This window comes from Morone saxatilis, unplaced genomic scaffold (assembly GCF_004916995.1).
Source record: "Morone saxatilis isolate NCDOM2014 unplaced genomic scaffold, NCSU_SB_2.0 Contig22, whole genome shotgun sequence".
NCBI lineage: Eukaryota > Metazoa > Chordata > Actinopteri > Moronidae > Morone > Morone saxatilis.
In genome coordinates this window covers 11,273,815-11,292,084 of record NW_023339785.1, presented here as the reverse complement: position 1 = coordinate 11,292,084, position 18,270 = coordinate 11,273,815, and the positions used below count along the sequence as shown (strand labels likewise).

Sequence of the window (18,270 nt, the reverse complement as noted above, 5' to 3'; positions counted from 1 at the left end):
TATATATGTATATGTATATGTGTGTATATATATATATGTATATGTATATGTGTGTGTGTATATATATATGTATATGTATATGTATATGTGTGTATGTGTGTATGTGTGTATATATATATATATATAAAAAAACATATTTTATGCATATATTTTATATATATTATATATATAATTTATAAATAATATATATATATATATAAATATTATTTATATATATTATTTATATATATATATATATATATTATATATGTGTGTATATTATTAATATATAGTAAACATTTAGCTAAATTTGTATGGTAACTTGCACCTTATTTTCGAAGTGTATGGTGTAGTAGATTATAATGTTGCTGTGGCATTGTTCTGTTTAAATTTGTTTTTATATATTTGTGTTCCAACACTTATACACCAGTATAAACACTAATTAACAATACATAAAATAAAATAATATGAGATAGAAATACTGAGGTCTCTTTAGTCCATTTTTTCAGTTGTTCATTGTAATTTGTGTAGGTCACTAAAGATGTTTCCTGACTCTTTATGGTGATTTATTATCAATTAGTTCTGAGAAGCTCTCTAATATTCATATCTCCTCTACAGAAAAGCCAGTGTCTCCTAAAGGAACTCAGCTGACCAAGAACTACTACAGCGTGGTGAGTCAAAATTGCATGTATATGTACAATATAAACATTTAGAAAAAAAATCTGTGTTTTTACGCAGGTCTTGATAATACTTATTGTATCTTAACTGTTTTTGGAGAAAACATAACTGGAGTTTTCCTGTTTTTGATGTCAACTTCAAAGTACTGCAAGTAATTTTCCCAGTTTCCCAGTTTTAACTGAAAAATGTTCCTTTGCGAAATACTGTTATTTCCTGGAATCTGAGTAACTAAGTATTCTGCTGATTGTGCTGCGTCTGCAGGTTGTACAGGACATATTGGAACATGAGCGGGAGTTTGTCAAGGAATTGCAAACAGTGCTGAGTTGTTATCTACGACCCCTCCAAGCCAGCGACAAGTAAGAGCAATCACAAGTGTGACAGATCCATTAAAGGTCCAGTGTGTAACATTTAGGAGGATCTGTTTGCAATGTGTAATATAATATAATAGGCATAACTATGTTTTTATAAGTGTATAATCAACTGAATATAGGAATCTTTATGTTTTTGTTAATTTAGAATGAGCCTTTTATATCTTCAGATGCCGCAGGTCACCTTCCATTGAGTTAGCCATGTTGAACTGCCATGTTTCTAGAGTAGCCCAGAGGGCACAAACCAAACGCTGGCTGTAGATTGGGGCATTTCTCAGCCACTATAGTTTCTCCTTCACACTTGGAAGGAGAGAGTGAAGCGAGGGAGTTAGGATCTGCAACTACACAGCTAAATCCTACACACTGGACATTTTTAAGGCTGAGGGCAATGTGGATTCCCACAGAACTCTTTGATTACCATATGAAATTAACATTTTTAGAAATAAGTTAATAAATGATATTAATAGATGATCATGTTCACGGCACTTTCATATTTCATCAGCCATGTTATAGGACAGTCCTTATGCCTCCACTTATGCTAAATATGTGTATATTCAGGCTGAGCAGCGCAGACAGCGCCACCTTGTGTGGAAACCTGGAGGAGATCCTCACCTTCCAGCAAGGACTATGTGTGGCTTTAGAGGACTGTACAAAGTAAGTCATGATGAATGTGATCCTTTGTTGTCTGATCAGTTATATTCAACTATTGTTATAACAGTCTCAGTGGAAAGCAATGTTTGGACCACAGCACTATCAAATGCCTTTACAGGACAGTGCTCACTTACTAAACTCTAAACATTATTATACATTACTGCCAAGTGTTCTGCAAAGCATACTATTCTTGACTTTATTTTTGCAATCACTTCCTTCCCCCCAGACACATCTTCCTCTTATTTTCTTCATGATACATATATCAACTTGCAAAGACTACAAAAATAGGTTATCGATCATAGTGATCATGCAGCCCAATATACCTTTCTCAAAGTTACTGTCTTTGCACATCTTTGTGATCTGAAAAATCTGCATGTCTTTTGGTGCATTAATTCATGCACTACAATGGAAAATCACACAAGTACACAGCTACTGAAAACAAAATGGCTGTTTTGGGGGAAGGAAAATGCATTCATACATCTTAGAAGGTATGGTATTCTTTGGAAAATAGCCAGTAGGAATGTGGAGCGTGCACAGTCTGAAAAAAAGTCCTTAAATTCTTAAAATACTTAAAAGGTATATCATTAAAGGATGACGCCTTCGAACAAAAATCCAGTTTTGTTAAAGAAAGTTATAGTTTTGTGGTGTTAGTCTGAGAAATTATTAGAGAGAGGGAGTCAGAGACATTCTGCAAGGTTTCAAACATGCAAGACTGGTCTTGTTTTGTACCTGTCAGTAAAATATCTTTGACAGGAAAAAACAGATGCCCCGAATAATGGCAGCTTTTCAGTTATTTGGAAATCATCATTACAATCTCAGTGTTTTAACATATCTCTCCTCTTTAGCCAACCCTTGTCTTCTTTCTTCACTCTTTTCACCTCTCTAACCTTTTTTCTGTCTCCCGACTTTTCAGAGTGTCAGAGGGCCAGCAGCGAGTGGCGGGCTGCTATTTAAACCAGATGTGTCAGATCAAGACCCTGTACCTTGCTTACTGTTCCAGCCACCCTTCAACTGTTTGCATCCTCACTGACCACAGGTCAGTCCCTGCGCACAAATCAGCCATTCACTACCATAACATTTAAGTCTTATTTTTAAATCATCAAGGTTTTTGAGAACTGAGATCAATAGTGCAAATGTATAGCCCTGCCGTCACATGACAACTGTGTTATGTCATTAAGTCAAAATTTCAGGTTGAGGTTTTCATGCTTTTGATTGAATTTAATGCCTCATAGTAATGGACTCACTCAACTGATGAAGCTTAAAATCAGTAACAGCTTTATTGGTATGTGTACATAAACAAGGATTTTGACTCTGGTTTTCCGTTGCTTTCAATGTTACAAATAGTTCCAGGAGAGTAGAGATATAAATAACATACAGCTAAAACCAATGACAACAAAGCTGAACAAAGATAGGTCAAAATAAACACTGAACTGTTATATAGCTAGCAATATAACAGTTACATTTCAAGTAGGTGAAAACAATAGATAAGTATGTAAATGTATATAAAAAGCAATGTGACCAACAACATAAAAAGTCTAGTCAAGTGTTTCTGTAATTTGTAGATAATACAAACAATGCAGGTATGGTATTCTTTGTAAAATAGCCAGTAGGAATGTGGAGCGTGCACAGTCTGAAAATAGTCCTTAAATTCTTAAAATACCTAAAACTATATCATTTAAGCAAGGGGTCACAAGGGTGAACTGAGGTGATTTCCTGGGTAGGAAATACGAAGAAAAACTACAAATATTCTGCAACACAAATTATCTTTATTTCACAAAGGTATTTCTTATCTTAGTTTTATCTTATGGAGTTCTCTATAGTTTTGCCTCTTTGGGCCCCTAAAAAGTATTCAAATGGAAAATCTGAAAATGGAAAATTACAATTTGATGGACATGCACTCTAATATGTTAGAAGCATTTAAACTATGCTTGCTTTCTTCTTTTTCACAATAATTTGGGTCACTGCTGTGTGATTTCACAAGCTACTGTGTGATGTTTCTGTTTGTTTGTTGATGAGCTGTAGTTTAGCTCTGAACCACAAGGTGTCTCTTCCCATCTGTAAATGACCAGGAGGCTAAACCGAGTCAGAGTTGTCACACAGAGTAACTGTGCTAAAAGTCATCACGTTTTTAAAATGCATTATTCTCATTGAGTGGGAGCTGCTGTTAAATGTGTTGTATAGATTTCAGTCACTGTGAAATAGCAAAATGGCCGTGGTGCTATTTTAAATGGTACAATGCTTAATAATGTAGAAGTGGCTAGTCGGGTTTGATATTGTGAGCTGCAGATGAAGTTGAATTACACACAGGAAGCCGACTGTTGACAGGATATATGAAGTTGTGGTTATGTTGACAGGCAAGCGAGGCACTTTTTTCACAGTAAGCACATTTGCATTCAGTCAGTTGCAGGAACAATTTTGTGAACATTTACCCGGTGTTACCAGGTAGTGTTGCTACAGGATACTGTATGATTTTAAGTTTTGGCTCATGGAAACTCATGAATGGTGTGACATTCAAACCGTGTTTTCAGGTTTGCAATGAGTGTTGCAGTCCAGTTGCTGATGTACTTTGTGCTGTCTTTTAAACTTATAAGCCAGCACCATTACAGTTTCCTGAGGTCCTTTCTCACATGCATCACAGGTGTGATATTCTCAATGTTTATCACAGTGTTAGTTACGGCAATGATAAAATTCATTAGAAACTGGGTTGTTTTACATTTATTATTTAGAAAATGTGATATTGATACTGTACCACGGAAATAAATCTACTATGTACAGTAGACATGTTGCCATATCTGGAAGCAGTTATGTAGTTTAGCTTTCACTGGATCTAATTTTCTTAAATTAACCTACACAAGTAACACAATGTTGAAGAAATTACTCTCTAACATTATGTAGCAGATATGAAAATTGACTGTAAAACCAGTATTGTCTGCAAAATACGGGAATACTAGCCCTACTGTGTCTGTGTACCATCTGCAGCCACAGACATATGTAGTGAAATGATCAACTTTATATTGAAATAAATGTTAAATGTGCACTAAATATTAGAGATAAAATCACTAATATTGTTTTTTGTGCTAGCATTAATGGTGTTATGGTACCATTAACTTCTCATGTCATCAGAAATCTATATATGTGTGTGTTTTAACAGTGAGGAGCTAGACAAGTTCATGGAGAGCCATGGAGCCAGTGCTCCAGGGATCCTCACCCTGACCACCAGTCTCAGTAAGCCCTTCATGAGGCTCGACAAATACCCCACCCTGCTGCAGGAGCTGGAGAGACATGTGGAGGTACAGGAGAAAATAAAATACATATAAATGTCTAAATACATACTGAAATAATAGTGTTTAATACATAACGTATTCAAAATAATATGCTGTATATTTCATAGTTTAGTCAGCTTTCAGCTATTTAGATTTTGTTGATTTGATTTAACCTTAAAAACTAAATGACTATGTGACAATGTATTAAAAACAAAATCTCTGACTTCTTGTTTATATTACAGCATACATGGTGTGTTTAGTTGCGTTGCTTTCACACTCAGGCTTAATATAGACTATGTTTGATCTGATGTGTTGTTTCTTTTTGCCACAGGAAGCCCACCCAGACTATGTTGACATTGTAAAGGCAACAGCAGCATTTAGGGGCCTAGTGGTAAGTCTGGGACGTCCAGGGGACTCTGCATGTTTCAACTACCCTCAAACTATATCATCTTTGCTAATATCCACCAGGGATCTGGCTTCCTCTTATTACATAACAAGGCTTAGTTAAAGAACCTGTAAGCCTCTCATGTGACTTGTCAATTATTGAATTGTAAATGTGCTGGATTTTTTTTTTTTTTTGTTCGTTTATCTATTTATTTTCACAACAAAATTCAAGACTGTTTTTGTTTAAAGGATAAAATATGGCTGAATTAAATCTGCTTGTCAAATTTATGATGTCACCTTTGTGACACATAACATAGCACTTCATAATCAAGCACAACTGTGGCAATGGGGAAAAGAAAAGAAATGAAAGTTGGCCGAGCTTCTTCTCGTCTGCATGTTGTGTGATCGTGTCGTTCCTATAGTGGGTGTGAACCGAAATGCTCTTTCAGAGGAGTTGAAGAAGAAAACGAGCAACCGCATTGTACCTTAGCGATCACTTTGAGACACAATTTCCCCAGTATAGTTCCTAGTAAAAATAGATGAGGTGACTCACATGTCTCTTCGGCACGGCTGCAAAGGAAAGCGGGAAAAAAACCATCCCACAGTACAGACTATTGTAATTTGCAAGTCTCATTTTGCTTGTTGAATGTGTGGTTGGGTGGGCAGGTGCTTAAGAAATGCTGGTTACATCTCATCTGCAGTGCGCCGTCTACCAAATCAGAATTTTGTATAATGTGAAGTGGAAAATGACAGATGTTGCATTGTCATTTTTCCTGTTTGAAGAGGGAGAGCCCCTGCCTGGCACCTGAAAATGTTCTACTTTATGTTTCAGGTTACTCCATATACCTCTGACAAAGAAGTAAAAAAAAAAAAAGAAAATCACATACACAGTAAATATGGAAGTTAATGCTTACGTTTCTAAAGCCATATCCATAGTGGGAAAAAAATACCCTGCTGCTCGTTACTCAGTATTTCTATGAGAGCATGATGTTCAACCAAAAGCTTCCATAAAATACTATAGTTACCAGTAAGCAAGCACAAATTTCGTGTCACATATTTGGTAGAAATGATTAATGAATAGCAAAGTTATTTCCAAAGTAGCCCAAATAAGATGTGTGTATCTCACTGTTTTAATGAATTATTAGGAATTATATTAATTCATTATATTATTTGTGTGTGTGTGCGCGCGTGTTTAGACACAGTGCCAGGATCTGCGGAAGCGCAAGAACCTGGAGCTCCAGATTTTGTCAGAACCAGTGCGGGCCTGGGAGGGAGACAGCATGAAGAGCCTGGGTCACGTGGCCTACATGTCTCAGGTCCACGTCAAAAACGGATCCAGTGAGGTGAGAGACGTGTCAGGTTTGACACATCCCAAGATGACCAGAACTTACGTTAATTGTACATTTTTGTGTCCATCTAATTGTTAGGATTTGGCTGTTTTAGTGAAAGCTGTAGATTAGTAGATGGGGATCGTAGAAGGAAAACTCTTACAGGATTTGGATGCATTACTAAGCACAACATTTGTATGTACAGAGAAGACTGTAAGAAGGACTTCTGTGTGTTTCTTTCCCATCTCTAAAATACTTTGGAATAGTTTTACTGTCATTACACATTTAAAAGGCCATGTCCATTTCTCAATGAAGCCAACTACATACATTACCTCTCCTTCTCCACTATAACACATACTAGCAATTAGACATGCAGTTGTCATAATTGCTCAGTAACTTTTTTTTCTAATTTCAGTCTTCAAATTAAACCCAATACATGAGTCCAAGTGACTCAGTAATCCATCAGATAATCTCTCAACAGCCTGAATCTTTTTATATGGGGTCTTTATGTGTCACCTTTTGTTTTAGATTGATAATCAAATTTTTAGTCTCACTCTTTCGAGTAACGGGTACTGGTGATAATTTAAATTCGGAAACGTAGCACCCCCTGTCATTATTTAAAACAAATGGGAAGCATTATTCTTTGCCCAAAGGTGTTGTAGGGTTCTAACATCCCATGAACCGTGTGTGTTACAGTGCTATGCTCCTTTTTGCTTTTTCAGTATGCCCCTCAACAGTCAAAACAGAAACCTGTGTAGGACTCTTTCTTGTGTGGTTTCTGTGTAGGGGTCGACTCTGAGTCGGTGGTTGGAAGAAAGCCCAAGATAGACATTTGAATTCAGTATCTTTTAATCACTGCCAACCACTTTCCAACCACCGTAATATTCACCATGTTTATTTTGCAGCTCTGCAGTTCTTATCAGAAGGTAGAGCTTATCATCTTTTCCAAGCAATAGCATTGTTTAGCAAACTAATTTCTAATTGCTAACTTGAGATAAGATATTCTAGCATCTGCAATAAAGAGGGTTTCACATCCAGCTTGGTGAACAGGTTCAGCTGCAGCTAACCATTCATAACCAGTAGAATATGCACAGTATGGACCCTGTATTTTGACCTGAAGGGAGAATCAAATGCCTCAAAGACAGAATGGTTTGCACAAATGGATCCTGCTCTCCCCAAGACCTGGTGATAAAATATGTCTGACAAGGAGGACTGCTGCTTTCCAATGATCTTGCTGACCACCTTGATAATATTACCCAGTCTTTTTTTGTTTTTTACATTAAGATTGCCATACCGGGACTCTAGTGGAAAGGTTCAAACTGACTCAATGAAAGATGTATAAAACAGCACCGTCAATTTACGGTCAACATCAAAGACATTAAGCCTCCATAGGTAAAAATCTGTGCTGGTCTAAATCACTTCTTAAAACATATCCCTTTTATATAAAAAAAAAAAAAAAAAGCCTGTTTTTTATTCTTAATGTCTCATTTCTAATACTATTATTGCACATCTGAGGGTAAGACAAGCTAATAAGTAGTGAGCAAAGAATGAAGATTTAATATTCTATAGTTCTGACCTAACCAAATTTAAAAGACTAAAAAAAAAAGAACAGTTCTGACTCTTTTATTTATTTTTCTAGTCAAAAACTTTACTAAATATACTTTGGCTTTCATAGAGCATTAAGCCTATGAAATGTTTTGCATAAGAATGCAATATAAATGATCAACCAATCATTTATCGACTAGAATTGAATTACCGGAATAATACATAATATTGTAAATTTCCTGTTATTGGCTGTTCATTTATTGGCCCCGATAATTATCTTGCATCTCATTCCCTACTTCCTGTCACTGACGAATAAAAAAACAACAGCCATAATTGAAAACCCTTCTGTTTTACCAGCCAACCTGCTGCAGCCACAAACTAGTTACTAGTAGGTCACATGGCAACCAAATCTTTTTTTTTTTGTCTCTCTCTTCCAGGAAAAAGAGGAGCGCTATCTAATGCTTTTCCCCAATGTGTTAGTCATGCTTTCTGCCAGTCCCCGAATGAGTGGCTTCATTTATCAGGTGAGGTACACCATACCATGAACCTTCTCTTATAAAAGGAAACTTTACTTCATTATTTTAAGGTGGTAACTACATACCACATATGTCTTACCTATGAAGCGGTGTTTTATTTCTTCTTCCTTTGTTTGTTGCATTCAGGGACGACTGTCCCTGACAGGCACCACAGTAACAAGACATGCGGAGGATTCAGACAATGCCCACTATGCCTTTGACATCACAGGTTTGCATCACCCCACTTCTTTAGTTTACATTACATATTGAGATGGATTCAGGTAATCCAGTACATTTGAAACTTTAAATTGCTAATCCCTTAATCCTTAATCCCTTAACCTCCCCAAAAAAATCCACCATGACAATCACCAAAACCTGTTGCTTCACATGAATTATGCTGTATAGTTCAGGTCAGATAAACAATGACAGTAGACTCATAACGCCATACCAATAACATCAATACAAAGATGTATTTTTATAGGATAAAATAAAGTTCTATGGTGCTAAGCATAAGCAAAAAGTGCATAGTTACAAGGTAACAATTACCTTTTGTGCAAGTTAAACATGTGTATTGCACTAGGGAATTGAAATCTATTACACTTTGCCCTGGGACCATGTACTTCTGACTTTAAGGGAAACAAAGACCGGATGGTCTGCACAAGTGAATCCTGGTGATAAAATATGTCTGACAAGGAGGACTGCTGCTTTTTAATGATCTAGCTGACCACCTTGATAATATTACCCAGTCTTTTTTTGTTTTGTACATTCAGACTGCCATACCAGGACTCTAGTGAAAAGGTTCAAACTGACTTAATTAAAGATGTAAATGGGAAATAGAATCTTTGCCGGTCTAAATCACTTCTTAAAACATATCCCTGTTTTTCTTTGTTCATATTCTTAATGTCTAATATTGTATTACTATTATTGTTATTTATTATATATTAGCTATGGTTATTTTATTATTTAAATTCTATATTTTGCCTGTTTATTTGCCCCATTTTGGTTAATTTTGCAATATGTTTTATCTATTTATTTTTACTGATGGGGGTCTTTTATTCTGTTGTATTTTCTTTTATTCTACGTCACCTCTGTTACTTTTTCATTTTTATGATCTTATTTTTAGCCTCGTGGCTCCTGAAATGTTTTAATCCTGGTTTCGGCCATGTAAGGCACTTTGTAACTTTGTTTTGAAAAGCACGGAATGATTAAAAAACTTAATTGAATTTCTAAATGATACCTACATGCCTTAAATGAGCTGCTCTATGCATGTGTTGACTCTGCAGGAGGCATGATCGACCGTATTACAGTGTTCTGTAGCAGTGCCCAGGAGTTACAGGAGTGGCTAGAGCACCTTCAGCCCTTTACCAAAGGTGGCAGCCCTGCAGGCACCATCTCAAAGGTTAGGGTACAGACACATATTAACACATACACACACACATATATACAGTATAAAGTCAAAACGATACCAAAAGTGTGACAAATCTGAGGTGACAGTTTACTCATCTTAAGTTGCACGAATAATTCTCGCACTTTTCTAGCCGCTGAGCATGGTCGGTACCCCCACTCACCTGCCCCAGCTGGGCAACCTCAGCGTTGTCAGTCGTGGCCCCCTAGAGCCGCCGAAGATCAGCAAGCCCTGGTCTCTCAGCTGCCTGCGTCCCGCACCTCCCCTCAAGCCCTCTGCTGCCCTGGGATACAAAGAGGTAGGAGTATGTTGAGATGCACAAACAAACCTACACAAGCTTGATATGTCTCTATCTCTCTGTAAGCAGTCGGGCAGCACACTATTAGTCAGAAACTGCAAGAAGTCCCCCTCCTCTACAAGCCCCCTCTCTGTCCCCTGTTTCTGTCTGTACTCTATACAGACCTCCAGTGTCCTGTTTTACTCAACATTTCCCATCAGACACACAAATAACACATTGACACACACCTTTAATCCATTAATTTTTATTAAGTAACAGGTAAAAGATAGAAGCACACCAAAGATGAGAATCGATTTAGTGGTGCGATCGGATACACCACAAGTTGTAATCTGTTGCCATGTTAGCCGTTTGTTATGTACGTTTTTAGTCTTTATACATGGTGGATTACAAATATTTCTGCTATTGCTGAATATTTGTGTCCATCAGTAGCAGGAACAGTACTATTCTTATTATTCACTCACTTGTTTGTGATGTTTGACAAGTTGACAATAACTATATGTGGTCACACGCTTTTAAAAACCTCATACTTCATTGTGATGACAACAGGAAATATATAGATTAGTACTTAGCACAGTGCGTGGGCCAGCTAGATATAGTACATGTTGACGGTGAAAAGCTGCAACAAATATTAATACAGAAAAAAGATTTAAAGCTACTGCAGGTTCAACTGAAACATGGCAGGTTGTGATTTATGTTCTGAGGAAGTAAATTCCAGTAAAAGCAGCATGATCACTAATTCTGACTGGCACTGGAGAACGCTGAGTGAGCTACTGTTTATGAGTTACCTCTCTTTGAGTGTGTTGACTCTCGCTCAGGTCCACGTGGGAGGTAGAAGCTTTTGCACAGTTATCAGTCAGCACTGTTAAACTTTCAGTTATCATATACACAGTGCTTCGCTGTACTGTTTTAACACCAAGTTCACACATTTACTCTTGCATGCACAGTCCTCTGAATGCATGACCACCTCTCTGGCAAGTTTTCCATTTCTTCTTTATATCTTTCCTTAATTTTTTTTCACATGAGGTAGTCACCCTATTCTGCTTAGAGAAAGAATGGGTGAATGGCAGACAGGGTGCAAAAATGTTCACCATTAACTCTCTATCACATCCTTCGCTCATCGTATTTTTTCATGCACATTTCCCCTTTTTTCTCTCTTTCCCCATCTTGCCTTCTGTAGAGGATGTCTTATATCATGAAGGTAAGGCTAGTGTTTCTATCTGTGTGTGTGTGAGTGTGTGAGAAGGGGGGGTAAGGATGTGGTTTGAAAGATGGGGCGGGATGGGGTTGCCTGTGTGTGTGTTTGCCCCAATGTTGAGCTGGCATGCCATTGCTCTGTTTGCTTTATTCCTCCCTCATTGTCATCAGTTGGTTTCCTGTTTTCTGTAGCCCTGCGTGTCTGCTCTTTTTTTCCCCCTCATTCTCTGCAGTCAGTCAAGGTGTCAGTCACCGCGTATGGTATCATTTATTTATTCAAAAAACCTTTCTGTTGTAGCAATACTACTCATTTCTACCGGGGGTGCTATTTTTGGAAATCTAGACACAGAGCGCAACTGTCATTCAGCCTTGAATGTATTTGCACATTTGAATGATCAGCGGTAGTTTGTTTTCTATGCATAATGGAGTAAGAATAGTGCAATGTAATTAGACACGTTCATTTTTTGCCAGGTGGCTTTCGACAAACTCCAAATTAATGCTCTATAAAGCTCCTCTATTTTTGCTGGATGTGTAGGCAATTGTTTAAAATATTAGCCACAATAACTTTATAAGGCGACCATATGTCAGGGCCTTGTGCCTGTGCCAAGTGGCTATAAAAATAAATTATGCAGCCTTAATGTGACAGTGTAAATATCAGAGAACACGTGTGCGCTGTGCATAATTCACTATGGGTGTACTCCAAGCAGGGGGATGGAGCTTAACGCTGCCAATCTTGGCACAAAAACTGCAACGTGCCACTGAATTGCTATTGGCACACCACCCTACTTCACCTCTCCCTCCCAGTGTTGTACACAATCCCAATCCCAGAGCACCAAACCAATAAGGAGAGAGAACCTCGGTACACAAACGCACAAAATGCGCTTTGTCTTGTGCACCAGCAGTAATGTGACTCACTGAGTCTGTCAGAAGTTCTACGAGACACAACGCACTCAAAGATTCCCCCTGATTCTCATAAGGGACTTTTAGGAGTCAGTGGTAGAGTTTAAGGATGCCCCCTGAACTGACTTCTTTTTTCCTATGGTGAGTTTGACAAAGCTTCTCCATTCCAGCCAAGGGCATGGCCATGGGGCAGATCCCATCATGTAAAGTGTTCTAAGAAAATGATGTTTAGTCAGTCACAGGTTAGCACCACCCGTCTACATGGGTATAAGCACATCACCATGACTAAACTCCTTTCATTAGTTAATTATTCATCACACCTCAGCTCAACAGTCGGTGCGCTTGTCTTCAGACCCCAACCTCTCATTCATAAAACCACAGCATTGTGGGTTGAAAGAATGTACAAAACAAATGTCAAATGTGATCACAGCTTCCTTTCTCATGGCTCGTTGTATTCTCAGGTAACCTTGAATATTACTGACTTCGCTGACAGGACTCAATGTTTGTGATATAAGAAGTACTTGAAATAATATGTTATTAAATGTGATTTGATTTGGTTTGCCTTGGTTTGTGTAGCCCTGTTAGGCAGGATTCATATTAGCACGGACAGATTAGCTGGCCGGTCTGGTCACAGTCATCATCACATGCTTGCTGCCTTGTTTGTTGTTGGAATTTTGTTCTTTGATGTCGTTTGTTCATAAGGGATGTGCATCCTTTTAAGCTTTGCATTCTGTTTGGAGCCTTGGCTTTACAGGTGTCTGTAGCAGTGTGTGTTTTGCGTGTGTGTGCATATGTGTGTGCGTGTAGAGAGATGCACTGAATTTAATGTTGCACTCCTGCAGGACTCCAGCAAGAGCCCGCGGCCCATGAAGAAGTTTCTGCCAGGCAACAGGAAGAAAGAGCGCAAGCCCTCTGATGACGAGGTTCAGACTAGGAAAAGTAAGACTTTTATGTTACTATAATATAAAATGTATGGGAGGAGTGAATTTTATTGCTATGGTTGATTTTTAAAGTAAAACTGAAATATGGAATTGGAGCACAAGTAAAATTCAGATGTACAGCTGACGTATTGTGTGAATTAGCTTGATCGTTGCAACAAAAATGTTGTCGGTGTGTGGAAAATCAGTAGTCCACACCTGAGGCCATCCTTTACATGAATAATACAGAAGTGTGTTCACATTACACAACCTCCTCCTCTAATGTGATTGTATGTTCATTGCATCAGGGCAGTGTGTGATTCTTATTATCTGAATAAATTTGTTCTTCATGATTGTGTCCAGTGGCTACCCTTAAACAAACCCAGTAATGTGTGTTTGACACCATCTGCTGAATGAAATAAAGTGTGTATTAATGATACTTACAATCTCACGCTCCTCCAGGCACGGCCGCCCTGGAGGAGGACGCTCAGATACTGAGGGTGATTGAGGCGTACTGTACGGGAGCCAGCCTGCACCAGACCACCACAGGTGTGTGGGTTTTGAGTCAAAAATCACAGAAACACATTGTCTAATGCCCTTTTAAATAGCACATCTTCAACAGCTGATACAGCTTGATGACTCAAGCTTTCTCATTCATTTGTGTGTATGCAGCGGTGCGGAAAGAGTGTGTCCCTCAGGTGCTTCTGCCAGAGGAAGAGAAGATCATTGTGGAGGAGATGAAGAGCAACGGGCAGACGGTTATTGAGGAAAAGTAAGCCTGTTGTTACTCTAGGTTTTCACTGTTACACAACAAGTAAATGAAAGCCTATTTGCCATACTGTTATCATTTGTATCTGGATCCTGATTTTCTCTGTAATTAGATTCAGAAATGTGATATTGATCCTATTAAGGCTGTTGAGGCATGAATCTTCACACAAAATGACTTTGAATTGGAAGCCAGCATAACCATGATATGCAAAAGATGTTTTAAATGAAAAGGAGAAGGAAAAAAAAAAACTATTAATATTGTTCAGCAAAGTTTAACATATTTTCTTTGTTTTTCTTTCAGGAGCCTGGTTGATGCTGTGTATGCTTTAAAGGATGAGGTTCATGAACTGAAAAAGGTAAATATTTGCAATCATCTCTCACTTCTACACCATTATGTGTATGTGTTTGTACATAGGTCAGCCACATAGTTGTGTCCTACTTCTCATTGCTGCCGCTGTGCTTGCTGACATTTATGGGGGGTTACAGATGTGGTAATAGACAAAAGCTCAACCGAAATATGATTTGCTTAAAGGCAAATATCAATACATGAGAATACCAGAAAACCAAAACTGATTACATTGTTTGTTTTTTAAAATCAAATTTACTAATTACATTCAGCCGCATATACAAATAAACGTGACAAAAACACTTTTTTGTTTCCCTTACTTTCTTCCCACTTTTCTCCCCCACAAAATGTAACTCCGACTTCTATGGGACTTTTTACATTTAAAACATGTATTTAGCAACATTGTCATTATATTTATTTAGTTTAACAGGAGCAACACAAGTCTGCATCATCCAGTTGTACTGTTAGTATAAATTGTTTCCCTCCTATATCCAAAGGAAATGTCCTCCTTTTGATCCAACTTCCAAGTTTCCAGTATAGATTGAGGTTTCAAAACAGATGTAAGCCAGTTAATGGCGTTAAATCTCCATCACAACAGTTTTATAATATTTTTTTCTAAAGTTTGTTTTTCCCAATTATATATTTTGTGCAGAATAAATAAAGTTCTGTAACGCTGCCATTGGGTGTGTGTGTGTGTGTGTGTGTGTGTGTTGTGTGTGTGTGTGTGTGTGTGATGTGTGTGTGTGTGTTGTTTTTGAATGTATTTATTTTTTTTTACAGGAGAATAAATGGATGAAGCAGTTTCTGGAAGAAGAGCAAAAGTCTCGCAAAGAGCTGGAGAGAGTGGTTCGAAAACTGGCCAAGCAGAAGAATGATTGTACTTGGGATGACGGCAGCCACTGAACACATCCATACGACCATCCTCATTCTAGTGTGGCTGTGTGTGTGTGTGTGTGTGTGTGTGTGTGTGTATATGTATGTATGGGTACATTTATGTATGCATGCTTGTGGAGGGGTCAGGTGTGTATGTGTGTGTATTTGTCTATCCATATCTTGTCTTCATATTTCAATCACGCATAGCAGAGTTGGACCTGCCTCTCTGACGATGATGCTTGGGAGTTTCTTCGCTTCAAGTGCTGGAGCTCGATGTGACATTTCGATGAAATCTTACTCTGTCTTCCTGATCCAGCCTCACTAGATGAGACCACACATATGCCTCTTCATGAAGCAGCTCAGCTAAACTAAGACTGATCACGTTTGTCAAAACATGCGGCCTCTTGGCGACTGGCACTGTGAACACTCCCCAGCAAACGCAACAATTTTAGACAAGAACAAAACAAGTTCTCTGCTGCTTCTTTCGCTTCTGTTGGAAATAGAAAAGGAGTACAAAGCCATCCAAGTCCAATAGGTGTTCTCCTGCATGCACTTCTGTTACACAGCAGACTTATTTTCTTCCCTTCACATCATGACTTTGTCACAAAGACGCCCAGTTGGGAAATTAATTAATTGAGCTTTCATGAGCTTGTGCATTTTTGTAAGATTCTAGACATTCATAATTCAAGTTTCCAGGCTGTTTTTGTTGGTGTTTAAACAATCCAAACAGGTTAGCTCATCCTTCAGTTGTTTCCAATTGCAGCCCTTCACTGTTTATTTAACTGCATGAATGTACAGTGTTTTTACAGTATGAATTCTGCATCAGAAATGTGATAATCAAGATATATAGTCCAAAGCTATCAGGGATGCAGCTGCATAATAGAATAGAAAAAGCTAAACTATGTATCATTTATTATACAAGAGTATGCAAATAATGACAAAGATGTCAACCCTACTCTACTTCTAACTAAAATGTATTCAAGTATCATTTTAACATATTAATTACATAGCCTTGCTTTATTTTGGATTTCCTTTTTTTTTTTTTTATCTTTATTTATTGTTCACCCAAGCATTTAATTGTGATTTTAGCCTTATAGATATAGTTTTGCTGCCTTTACATCAGTCTGGAATTTTATGAAACTACACTGATGTGTAAAGACAGAAACAAATATCCTTGTTTTGGCCAAGGGACATTTTTTTTTCCATCACAAAAGAGGAAGAATTATGAAATTTAATAATGAGTCAGAATGAGAATTCAGAGGTTTTTGTTTGCAGCCTCTCAGCAGGCTCCCGCAGAGCTGATGGATACAGACTAAGGAAATAAACAGAGGCAGATTTATTTGTGGGTGTAGAGTAGAGCTCAACTGTTTAAGTGCCTCCCGAAGGGGTCAATAAACTTTAAAAAAGAGTTTAAGACCAAACTGGGACTAAATGCATGATTTATGATATTGAAAGTGTCACAGATGGTTTGTTGTAATATTTCAAGAAGAATGGCTCTGTAGGGTATGTATATCGGGTCTGAATAACATACAGGGCTTTGAATGCTATTTAAGGACCCACAGCGGTACATTTCCTCATGAGGTTTAGTGTGTGTGCACTGTCAACACTGTTATCTACTCTTGCTGCACCGCAGAGCAGCAGTAGATGCAAGTGAAATGCAATAAGCTTTACTGGCTGACCTCTGGGTTAGACTCGGCATGGTGGGCCAGATCTGGAGAAATTGCAATAATAATGAATGAATTAACCCAATTTATTAACCAAAAAGGGCCAAGACCATGTGGTTCAGCCACCACACCGTTAGGCTGTTCGTAGTTTCCCATTTGCCTTTTATTTAATCAAGTCTCTTGGTATTGATGATTGTTTAAAGGTCACTGACCAGGTCCTAATTTCCATCACAAATGATGCAAAATGTAATAATATTGTAATACTGTACAATCCTTGTCTGCGAAGTGCAGTTTTTGAGTGCACCTCTATTACAAGGAGGTCAGAGCACTGTGCAGGGTACAAGGCAGCACTAACACATCTGCGGCAGAGTCAGTGTCTTGCTCAAGGGCACTTCAGCGAGGAATAACTGCTTGCTCAGGTGCTGACCTTTTAGTTGCTATTCCTATTGGGATGCTTACAGAGAGTCTGCTTCCTGTACACATGTGTGACTGTCTCAACATATGTTCGCTGTTGAAATTAATATTATTGCTGTTCCCGTGATCTAAATTGTTTTCATTAAGTACCACATACTCTAGTTTTCAATTCCCAAAATCCTCACTGAGCACTTACTGGTGGGAGGGGGGTTGAACTCCGGTTTCATCTTGTTTATCTTGTCTCCAAACCACTGTGTATTGTTTTTGAGAGGTTGTTCTATGCAATTATTGTTGTTGCAAGTATTGTAATGCTTTGTTTTTCTAGACACTCTGTACTTTGTGTTTGGTATGGTCATTCTTTTATTAAAAATTTAATATAATAACTCGAGTTTAGCTTTTTACCTCAATTCCACCAAGTGAGAAATGGAAAACCACACCGCATAGACTGCACTTTCCCTTATTTAAACTGGAAAATCCACTAAGACAGGCTTTTCCATGCAGCACTCTGCTCTGTACAGTTCAGGAATTTGTAGGTTGTTTAGATTCGGTAGCAAGAAACCCCTTTACAGAACGGAAGGTGACTAGCATAGATGACATCCTGTGAGGGTGTGCTGCCTGCATCTGTACACACCTCCATAAAGATTCACACTTTCCACTGTTCAGCTCCACCACGACAGTGATGTGAAATTCGCTGTTAGGTTTTGTTATGTCTCAGGTGCTAACTGCGTTGCATTTTGCTTTTGATGGGTTGGTGGGTAGACATTTTTTTATATTACTCAC

General features: G+C 38.1%; 1 protein-coding gene across 2 annotated transcripts in view; it reads left to right on the top strand.

Annotated features, from left to right (window-relative positions):
* arhgef6 (Rac/Cdc42 guanine nucleotide exchange factor (GEF) 6) overlaps positions 1-17,873 on the top strand; it is a 25,102-nt gene extending 7,229 nt beyond the window's left edge. Inside the window, exons 6-22 of one of the 2 annotated variants that reach the window (XM_035668833.1) lie at positions 598-650; positions 919-1,013; positions 1,584-1,679; positions 2,590-2,712; positions 4,828-4,966; positions 5,271-5,330; positions 6,520-6,666; positions 8,634-8,720; positions 8,859-8,940; positions 9,995-10,110; positions 10,250-10,414; positions 11,592-11,612; positions 13,351-13,447; positions 13,888-13,974; positions 14,098-14,197; positions 14,495-14,549; positions 15,320-17,873. In XM_035668833.1, coding sequence (XP_035524726.1) covers positions 598-650; positions 919-1,013; positions 1,584-1,679; positions 2,590-2,712; positions 4,828-4,966; positions 5,271-5,330; positions 6,520-6,666; positions 8,634-8,720; positions 8,859-8,940; positions 9,995-10,110; positions 10,250-10,414; positions 11,592-11,612; positions 13,351-13,447; positions 13,888-13,974; positions 14,098-14,197; positions 14,495-14,549; positions 15,320-15,442 — 1,646 coding nt within the window. In that variant the 3' untranslated portion in view covers positions 15,443-17,873. The remainder of the gene's footprint in view (positions 1-597; positions 651-918; positions 1,014-1,583; positions 1,680-2,589; positions 2,713-4,827; positions 4,967-5,270; positions 5,331-6,519; positions 6,667-8,633; positions 8,721-8,858; positions 8,941-9,994; positions 10,111-10,249; positions 10,415-11,591; positions 11,613-13,350; positions 13,448-13,887; positions 13,975-14,097; positions 14,198-14,494; positions 14,550-15,319) is intronic. The other variant, XM_035668834.1, reaches the window with a different exon arrangement.
* The last annotated feature ends 397 nt before the right edge of the window (positions 17,874-18,270 follow it).